The 10,598-nt window shown below is 40.6% G+C and overlaps 1 protein-coding gene across 2 annotated transcripts in view; it reads right to left on the bottom strand.

Moving 5' to 3' along the window:
• The window catches only part of DIAPH1 (diaphanous related formin 1), an 84,863-nt gene that overhangs the window by 48,382 nt on the left and 25,883 nt on the right, over nt 1–10,598 (bottom strand). For both annotated transcript variants that reach the window (XM_025040584.1, XM_025040583.1), the window contains 13 exons: nt 9,206–9,307; nt 8,739–8,869; nt 8,458–8,544; nt 7,568–7,631; nt 6,294–6,433; nt 4,942–5,050; nt 4,368–4,478; nt 4,076–4,194; nt 3,317–3,433; nt 2,584–2,699; nt 2,031–2,095; nt 1,075–1,254; nt 1–346 (listed from right to left, as the gene is read on the bottom strand). The exon at nt 1–346 is cut by the window's left edge and continues 395 nt beyond it. In XM_025040584.1, the coding sequence (XP_024896352.1) occupies nt 1–346; nt 1,075–1,254; nt 2,031–2,095; nt 2,584–2,699; nt 3,317–3,433; nt 4,076–4,194; nt 4,368–4,478; nt 4,942–5,050; nt 6,294–6,433; nt 7,568–7,631; nt 8,458–8,544; nt 8,739–8,869; nt 9,206–9,307 (1,687 nt within the window). The remainder of the gene's footprint in view (nt 347–1,074; nt 1,255–2,030; nt 2,096–2,583; nt 2,700–3,316; nt 3,434–4,075; nt 4,195–4,367; nt 4,479–4,941; nt 5,051–6,293; nt 6,434–7,567; nt 7,632–8,457; nt 8,545–8,738; nt 8,870–9,205; nt 9,308–10,598) is intronic.

Here is a 10,598-nt window from a genome sequence, read left to right as displayed (position 1 = left end):
CACCCCCAGGCAAAGGAGGGGGTGGGGGGATGGCAGCACCCCCAGGCAAAGGAGGGGGTGGGGGGATGGCAGTACCTCCAGGTAAAGGTGGAGGTGGGGGGATGCATACACCCCCAGGTAGAGGAGGGGGAGGGGGTGGAGGAGGAATACCACCCCCAGAAAGAGGTACAGGGGGTATGGTAGCCCCTTCTAAAAGAGGGGGTGAGTGTGGAATAACAGAGTCACCAGGTAAAGGAGGGGCAGGGTGAACAGTGGCACTGCTGGGAGGGGCTGCAGCAGTCACTGCAGCAGAGAGAGAAGCCATTTCTTGCTTGGCATCTTCCAGTTCCTTGGACAGCTTGGCAACCTAGAAAAACAGCATCGATGGAAGTAAACTTCCCACTGCAGGGACAACTGGGGCTGGAGGGGACCTAAGAAATTACTTAATCCCATCTTCTTATTTTATACGTGAAGGGAGTAAAGGGAGTCAGACGTGAAAGGATTCGCCTCAAGTCACATAGCTCCTGGTGGCACGCCAGAAGTAGAGTCTGGGTCTTCCTGTTCTTAGTTCAGCACACTTTGCACTGAAAAGGCAACTTCAACCTTTATGTGAAATTCTCCCTTTGATTAAAAAATGCAAAGATCAAGTATATCAAATATTTTAGTTACATAATTAACACATGTACTGTCCAGATAATTGTATAAGCATGCAAGTTATCTGATATCACAGATAAATTAAATATTTTTAACTGCAGAGAGTTCACGTGGAGATAAATCTGTCCAGAGATGACTAAAGTAGGAGAAAACGCGTAGATATGAGAATAATTTAGTTTCTAATCCTAAACTTATTAGAAGACTATTATCCTCATTTCTGGGTAGTACTGTGACTCATTTTATAATTACATTGTTCCATATTTTTCAAATTTTCTATCTGATATATTACCCTCAAAACAAAACAGTAAAAGATTTTTTAAAAATATGCACTCTCTAATTAGATTACCTATATGCACCCTCCCTAGGAGTAGGATGACTCCTGCTCCAAGACAGAGTCGTCCTGAGGCTGCTGACAGCAGTTACAGGACACTGCTCAGTTACCTCTCCTGTGAGCTGAGACACCTCTGCTTCTAGGCCTTGCTTCTCTGTGGCGATTTGTCGCTTTTCAGAATCCAATGTGTCTTTTTCTCCCTGAAGATCCTGGAGCTTCTGCTCAAAGTCACTTTCCATCTTTTTCATTTCCACCTGTAGCTCATGTCGGGCTGTTAACTCTGAGTCCAGCTAAGGGAGAAAGGAATCGGGCTCCGAGTAAGGTCTCCATCTCAGCAAGAAGCACAGCGTTATTCCCCATAATTTACCTTTTTGTGCCACTCTTTGTCTATAGAGTTTACTGACCCAGGTAATGCCTGGAAAAAAAGGGCACCATGGTTTTGACCTTAAAATCAAGTTTAAGAAAGGGCGAATCAGGGACCATTTCTATAGTCTATGTATTTTTGGAGTTATTAGAAAAGAAAATATAATAGAGAGTAGGAAGGAAGAAAGAAAGGAAAGAAGGAAGGAAGGGAGGGAGGAAGGAAGGGAGGAAGGAAGGAAGGAAGGAAAAAGGAAGGACGGACGAAAGAAAACCTAAGATTTCAAAGACATTTAACCAGGACATCCATGGTGTATAATCCCAGTAGTCCCTAGGATCAAAACTTATCAACCACAATAGGAATCTTTAACAATCAAAGAGGAAAAGAAAATTCAGACGTACTCCAGTTCTTCCTGTTCTTGGCATAAGAGGCCTGAGATGCCAAGCAAACCTGAGTGCTCTCACTATTATGAGTGTCATCTGTCTTTCCTATCCTGCCCAGGGGCCCAAGAACTTGCCACCAGCTAGCTCCTCATGATCACATCCATATTACTTTCCAAAGATTAACCTACACCAGAAAGTTTCCCCTAGGAACTGCTATTGTGTGCTGAATGCTTTCAAAGCATTGCAGATAACTCATGTGTCAGAAAAATCATAATGCTTAGACAAAGAAAGATATACCCCAATTTTTTTTTTTCATACATACCTTTTTTTCCAGCTCTGTAGCTTTGGCTTCAGATTTCTCTACCTTCGTTTTATCAATCATTTGATCTGAAAAGAATAAGAGTCAAGAAGTAAAGCTCCCAATTCTCTTGCCTTCCCCTCTCACCACCTAAGCCCTTCAATATATCCAAGAGCAGTCTTCGGTTCTTGTTAATTTTTAGTACCTTTCTTAATGTTCTCCACTAGACAAAGAAACGGAATTTTCAGTAAAGTTCAACATAAAATTTCTGGGTGGCATGGAGAACGTCTACAAGTCATACTTATGAATCTCTGAGACCGGCAGAAGTCCCAGATAACAGCTGAAGTCCCTTGAAAAGGTGGAGTAGTATGTGAGAAGAGGTAAATTTTTAGAATTATGTAGAAATCAACTAAAGGCCTGTATACTCCTAGCATAGATGTTGGTTAACACCTAAGAAAGGGCCAAAATGGAAATACGTAGAAACCGGAAAGATATCCTCTCTGAAATTTTCACTGAAAGATGCACAATGAAAGGTAGAAGCAATATTTTAAGGAACCAGATAGATAAATATGCTTACCAATCAATCCCTCAATATCAATCTGGAGGTGCCGGCACTTGAAGTCAGGATCAGCCCCATTCTTGTGCAGAACTATCTGAGAAATACATTCTTCAATCAACTTATAGTACTGCGGTCTATAGAAAGAGGAAAACAAAACAAGGTTATTAAAGGAAAACCACAATATACTGTTCAGAAATTTTCAGGATCAAGGAAAGTTAACTGCTTTGACAACAGAGGGACCAGAGGCTAATAAGCATTCTGGAAAAGACCTTTTCACTAAATAACAGAAGTATCGCTACCATGCTAAGAAATGCCCTCTTCCACATCACCTACCCTACCTACTTCAGATAATCAAAACTTCTTTCCACCTGCCTTCTAGTGCCAAGCCTTTCCTATCTAAAAACTCGGGCTTGATCCTTCCTGTCATAGATAGTACTATTGCTAAAACTAGACTTCCAAGCGACCTGCAAGCACTTTAAATTTCTACCTCCCTTTGCTATCATCTTCACCCCACCCTACCATCCTCCTCCAAGGAAGGGCACTGCACTTTATGCACTCTGACCTCTTCTATAGAGATGCCTTTCAGGTGGATTAAAGGGACAACTGACAACTTCCTTTATAACTATGATTACAAATGAAAACTAATTCTTATCTTTCTTTTTTCCCCTTTACAGACAACCTTTAAATTTAAGGATTTTGTTCTTTCCACTTAGGCTCAAGTTCAAAACTTCCCATAGGTATACCATTTTACCTGGCCTCATAGTCATTTCGAACCAAGAGTAGGTGCTGCAGGATGGACAGGAAGTGTGGCTCTGCCTTTGAATCCTTCACCGTGTTTAAGAGAATCTGGAAGACTTCACTGAAGTCGGTGGAAAAGGAGAAGAGGCTAAGGAAAGCACATATTTAGAAACTATGACAGGTGGTATGCCCAACTCTTGGGAATAACAGTAAGATGCCTTCCTGGTCTAACAGCTTTTCTTCCAGTAAACGCTGCCTGAAGCTTTCAGCTTTATAAACTTCCTTTAGCCGGTGAGTTGGGTAGTACCATACAGAGATAGAGGATTCCTAGCATTTGGCTTAAAGATCAATCAGTAGACAAAAACTAAAAGATAACTGCCTCAGTCACTTGAGGCAAGTATCGGTAGGTAACCGAATTACTCCATCAGTCTCAGAGCCACATACAAGAAGCAAATTACAAGCCTTCTCCCTGACTTATACATGTTCTCTAAAAACCAACTCTATCTTAGTAAGTTAAGCTATATGTTCTAGGAGGTCTATAGTAATTTTGATGGCTGCTTCCATGCTAAGCAACCCTTAGATCACCTTTCCTAACTTCTCTGGTCCATGCTGAGGCAAATAAATCCAACAGCAATCAAAAAAGCCCTGCCTTATCTACCAAGAAGATGCGCAGGCTGAAGCCCTATTCAGAGTCATCACTCCCATGCCATTCCATACAGGTATCAACAACTGAATGTCTCCTCTGCCTCGAACCCAGTAGGTAAAAGGATATTCCATCTCCATTCGAATGTCATCCAGCCGTCCCTTCAGGTCATAGGAATCTTCGTCACCTTGCTCATCAAACACAGTTAGTTGCACTCTCATATCTTCATTTTCAATTTCCCGAAGGTCCTGTCAAGGACAAAAATAGAAGTCAGGAAACCCAAAAGTGTCCTATGCTGGCTAGAAACCCAAGCCTTTCAACCTGATTTTTAAGTTGAAAACCAAAGATATCCCAGGGATCACTGGGCCCTAAGAGCAGGAAGGGATCAGCTCAGCCTTTCTAATGAAGTGCTGCATCTCACCTTCAACAAGTGATGCAGCCCCAAGCGCATCAGCTCACTTCGGATATGAACTCGGAAGTCAAGTTCTTCAGCTGGCGTGATGAGAGCATTGATCAGCTGTAGGCATCCCACCTAAAATAAGAAAATTAAGCAGTTATGTCAGTGTTACCCCCTAGAGATCAAGATTCCGTTCTCTTTATATGCATTCTGGGGGCCCAAATACAACCTAGCAAACACAGTACAAAACTATAAGAATGACTTTCTGCTGAAGCAATAAGACCTGGTTTGAGCACAGGCAGGTCTGGAGAGTTCAGACTTTTAAACAATTCCAAGGATCTGATAGTATATTTTATTCTAGGCCTTGGTTTTCCTAGCTCGTAAATAGATACCATGACTTTTTCCCATCTCATGAGGAAAACAGTTCTTTCTCTCCCTTCTTAGAGAGAAGGATAATCATTTTCCCTTCAGAACAAATTCTGAAATATAAAAAGTATAGCTGGGAACCATTCCATGTGTTCTATGAAGCAGTCAAATGAACTTAAGTTTTTCCATCTTGAATGCCACCCTTGGGCCCAGTTTCAGGGGATATACATGCCTTGAGTGCAATGGAGGTCCCACTTTTTAATCCATCCAGCAGTGGCTGGAAACGTTCCACCTCATCCATCTCAGCTCTTTCTGTCATTGCCTCCAAAACCCTTTCATTCCTGACCAGGAGGGAAAAAAGGGAGAGAACTGCTCAGGTGTTCTGACACAGACATGTATGACAGACAGGTAGATTACACAGGAGCACAGATCAGTTAGGAAACAGAACATTATCAGTGTTCCTAATTTCTCTCATTATTCTCATCACCTAAACTGGGGCCAGAATCTGCTGAAAGCTAAGGACCATCTCTTCAGAAAAATGTACCTGAAAACCTATCCCTAGACTCCTATCTATGGATATCAAATTAAGATCCCTGTTCTGCAGAGTATAAATTGGTAAGACTTTTGGAGGGGCATTTAATACCCATTTTTAATGCACATAATATTTGACCTACATCTAGGAATCTACTCAACATAAATGCATAAGTATGAAAGAATGTATGTACATTCATTATGGCATCATTTGTAATAGCAAAAACTCTTATCACCTAGAGAAAGAGCCAGAATATGCTTTAAAAAAAAAAAAAAAAAAGTCTACCTAAAAGTCTAGCAATGGGAAAACTGTTAAAATAAATTATGGGACCTATATACTATAGAATGCTAAATAGCCACTAAAGATGATAAGGTAGATCTATAAATACTGACAAAAGGATGTCTAAGATCTACTGTTAAATAAACAAGTTGAAAAAAAATAAACGGTGTGATTTAGCTTTTGTTAAACCAAACCCCACCACAAAAATAAAATTTTATCCTATACATGTGATTGGCTTTATAGGCATAAGCCACCTTTTGTCATAGAATACCATCTTTTGGAGTAGCATAAGATATCTAAGAATCTAGAAAATGCAATATATTTATTTGTCTGTGCTAGAGAAAGATGTGTGAGACTGTACCTAGCCATTAACAGTGGTTACCTCTAGAACAGGATTTGCAAAAGGCACAAGGCTGTTAAATTTTATTTTATATACTTCTGTCTTGTTCAAACTTTAAAAGTAATGTTGTATCGCTTCTGAATTAAAAAAAAAAAATGGAAAAAAGAAACCCTGTCCTAGACAACGCAGACCTTAATGGAGATCTAGGAGATATCCAGCTACCCGACTGATATCCAGTGGTACACTCAGGACAGCCCCGAGCACTTAACAATCTTTCTAAAATATTAAGATTTGCAGAATTTATGTCTGGGAAGAAATATGGTCTTACCTAGTATTTAAGACCAAGTGGCCACCCATGCAACTCAATTTTCCTTTAGACTAGGGAAGATGGTAAAAAGGAGAATGGACAAGAGAAACAATTCCAGTCACGTACATGTCCTCTGGCTGTGGTAGAATACAAAGAGCAGAAAGCAGCTTAGCTGCATCAATCATCATGTTGGGAACAGCAGGGTCCATGGCTCTGACCAGCAGCAGGATTCCTTCTTCCGTCTCTAACATGGTCTTGATTCCAAACTGGTAGGACAAGAACAGAGAAGGGAGGCTTAAAAACAACAGCATCTAACCCGGAACGAGTTAGGGCTTGTTATGGGTTGAGTGGTATTTCCCCCCCAAAATGCTTGTGTTAAAGTCCTAATCCCCAGTACCTCAGAATACGACCTTATTTGGACATAGGTCACTGACAAATGTAATTAGTTGTTACACAAGGTCATGTTAGAGTGAGGTGGGCCCTTAATTGAATCTGACTATTGTCCTCATAAAAGAGGGAAATGTGGACGCAGACATGCACACAGGGAGAATGCCATTGTGGACATGGAGGCAGAGGAGGGGGTGACACGCCACAAGATGAGGATTGTCAAAGATTGTCAGCAAACCACAGGCAGGTAGAGGGATGCATGGGACATACGCTCCCTCACAGCCTCCAGAAGGAGCCAACCCTGCCAACACCTTGTTCTTGGACTTATAGCCTCTAGAATCGTGAGATAACAAATTTCTGTTGTTTAAGACACCCAGACTGTTATAGCAACCCTAGCAAACTAATACAGGGATAGAACACTTTTCCCAACAGAGTTAAACAGAGATGAGCAGAACAAAATAATTGTCTAGTAGACACAAAACGGAATTTTAAGTTTTCCAAGAATAAAAATTTTGGATTTTTATTTTTTTTAAATGCCTTCCCCGACCCAATAGAATAAGTTAATTAAAACAAAATTAAACAGTGAGGAAGACAGATTTGCACTCAGGAACAAATAATTGTGGGCTTCCTAGATTTAAATACAACAGACAAAAAAAAAAAAAAAAAAAAAGATGAAGAAAAGTCTGGGGAAAAAAAGCCCCCCAAACATATAAGCAGAAAATAAAGTAAAACTTTCAAAAATAATAACTACAAGTCAGAAAATTCAAGAACTAACAAAAGAAAGTATAAAAAGAGGAAGAAAATTAAACCTACCCTCTGAAACAGACATTAGAACTAAGAAAAAGCTCCACAGAAGCATATATATAAGACAATCAAAAAGTCATGATACTAAAAGGGAAAGCTGGAAGTCTTGGACCTCTTATTTCTAGGTTCTTTTTAGAGTTCAGCAACACAAGAGAAAGAATAGGAGTCAGAATAGAGGTTGGAATAAAAATGGAGAAAAAAAATCTCACCTTGTTGTTCATAAAAGCTTTCAAGCAGCGAATGATCTCATGCTTGTTACGGCTATCGTAGCTTCTGCAAGTAGAAGACATAATCGGTGAAATCCCTTTATTCTATCCTCCTCTCCCACTTTACTTTTCAATCTTGCAAACAAGGGTCTCAGGAACATCCCCAACTAGTGGCTGAGTAAATTCTAGAATATAGCACTTTGCCTTGAAATACTGGCAAAACAGGTAGCTGAAGAGGGATACCAACCATCATTAACTTTAGTTAATCCTCTAGAAAGCCAAGATTTAGCATCACATTAAAATCTTCCCTTTACTTCCCTTTAGGCTCCTAAGCGCTAAATTCTATCAGGACAACATCTCATCTATTACTACTTGCCTGGGTACTTCAAAGGTGTGAAGTCTGTATATTCAGAAGGTATAAGCCCTGTGTTTGTTTTCAAAAGATCCCAGGAAGTAGAGAAGTCACTTTGGGTCAGGCTGGCTTCGAGATAGCTAACACAGTCCAAGGTGTCCCCAGAAATATTCCAACCCTAAAGACTGTCATAAAGCTAGCCCCAAACTGACGAAGTGTCTTATAAGACTTCTAAATGAGATATGAGCCAGACCAGATCACAAAGAGCTCTGGATTAAATCGGACCCTCTTCCAGACTAGATAGGATTCTGTGCTGGGAGACTCAGTCTTGTATGGTATATATCCTGCGTTCTTCACCATGAAATTTAAGTTCCTATATCTATAACCATCATTCGTCCTCTAGCCACCACTATAACAAATCCCATTCTCAGCTAACGGCATATGCTCCTAGTCCATAACTTTACATTGAACTGCTGTTTTCTCCTTTAGAGCAAATAATCAAGTCCCCACCACCCAGATGTCAAAACTTGCAAGTCCTCACCCAGGAATCTCCTCCTTCTCATCATGGAGTCGTTTAAGGATGTCTAATAAGGAGGCCAGGCCCTCAGCACCAAATGTTTGCACCCAACTGTAAGGGACAGACAAGAGACAATGCAATATTACATCAAATCAATAAATATTTCTTCTCCAAGACAAAGTTGATCCTGTAACTCCTTACTCCCAATCCAGAACATTCTCATACTTCCTTGACTCCTCTGATCGTCAGTCCCCACCAGTGAACTCAAATCTTGAGTTCTCCTGTGACCACGTCAGAAGCCTCACCTGACAGGGTTGTTGTTGAGGGAGACACGGAGGGACTCGAGGCAGCTAAGCAGAGGCATATCCCGCAAGCCTGACCTCAGCTCCTGGATGTACATCATGGCAGACCGAGAGCTCTCCTTTTGGTTCATGCCCTAGACAGGAGCATATAGAGATTAGTGAACCCTGGACCCAGTCAGAAAGTGGACTAGTATTAGTCATTAGTTAGATAACATCAGGGCAGACACCCATCATACATACAAACCACCAAACTATGTGCGACTCAGAATTTCCCATCCCATTCCCCCTACACGCTTCATGCAGACTGAATCAGATCAAAAGTATATAAGAATGGTAAACCCAAATGAGAGTAAGAAATGAATGAAATAGGACTGATGTAGACATAAAATGTTCTATGAAATTGGCAAAACAAACAGGTCCAAGATAAGGGCACAGTCTCCCATGTCATGGGTACTTGCCCCAGAACTCACAGCCTTGGAAGTGTGTAAGTATTGGGACACCATCTCTCTCTTGATAATAATGTCCTTTTCCCTCAAAGGTTGCTGTTTCTCCTCATTCAGGTTCATATCCAGCTTGTAGAGGGAGAAAAAAAAGGAAAAATCAAAATCACTTCGAATTCCTTACAAATTTTCAGCATTTAGTATTTTGTATACTTATCGAAGAATTGAACACATTAAATGAGTATTGAATAACTTTCCTGATCCCTAGAGATCTGAGCTATTACAGATGACGAAAATTCCTCAGAGCTAAATGTGGTCAACATTTTAGTATAAATCCTTAGAGACATTTTTATACATACACACTTAACTTTCTTCCTAACCAAAATGGACTCCATATAGACAAAAATGTATCCTGTATTATTGAAAATAAAGTACACATAATGTTCTTTGCACGTAGAATGGACCATAATAATCTCTTTACACTGAAGCACTGGGTGACTGGCATCACCCAAACACCAGCAAAACCCACACTACTCTAGGGCCTAAACACCCACTACTCCTGGCTAACTCAGTTCCTGTACAGATTCCTCTCCCATGAAGAAATGGAAACTCTGTGATAAAGCCCCTCAACGGACAACCTGGAATGTATTATTGGGGGAAGGCTCTGCTTGAGCCTATTACATGTATAACCATGTGTCTGAGCCCAGTGCCTCAGTGAGCACAAGTTTAACTCTAAAAAGTTCAGAATGTTATTTGAAATGGGGAAAAAGTATAGGGGAAAAATGAATATAATCCATTTCTTCTCGAGGGAGGCTGTGGGGGGAGAGAGGGGAAGGAGGGAGGGAGAGCGAGAGAGAGAGAGAGTGTGGGAAAAATGAATATAATCCATTTCTTCTCGAGGGGGGCGGTGGGGGGAGAGAGGGGAAGGGAAGGAGGGAGGGAGAGCGAGAGAGAGAGTGAGTGTGAGTGTGTGAGTGTGTGTGTGTGTCTGTGTGTGTGTGGGTCTGTGTAAGGATTCATTTCCTCCAAATAGCAATACTGATTTGACATTTTTCTGACTCAATTCCTAGTGCTTTTCCCTCGTTTTATAGATGAATTGAATGTAGAAGCTGCGAGGTGGTGGCCCTCAGGTTTAATCAGACCCAAAGATAAAGTATGTTTGGTGTGGCTAGCTCGACATTTTAAATTTGGGAGACTTCATGTAAAAATACAGATTTCTAGCATTAAGGGATATAATCGTCAAATTTCAGATTGTGGGAAACTCTACAAGTCAAACAGTTTATATAAGAAAATCTACAGATTAAATGAAACTTAAAGAGATTATTAGATACAATGGAGCTTATATGAAATTGTGATTTGAATAAAAAATTATTTTTTTAAAAATGACTTAATTGAGGAAATCTGAATGCTGGTAATGATATTT

The sequence above is a fragment of the Pteropus alecto genome, unplaced genomic scaffold (genome assembly GCF_000325575.1).
Source record: "Pteropus alecto unplaced genomic scaffold, ASM32557v1 scaffold78, whole genome shotgun sequence".
Taxonomy (NCBI): domain Eukaryota; kingdom Metazoa; phylum Chordata; class Mammalia; order Chiroptera; family Pteropodidae; genus Pteropus; species Pteropus alecto.
Note: the sequence above shows the minus strand (reverse complement) of the source record. Positions and strands in the feature narration are given on the sequence as shown.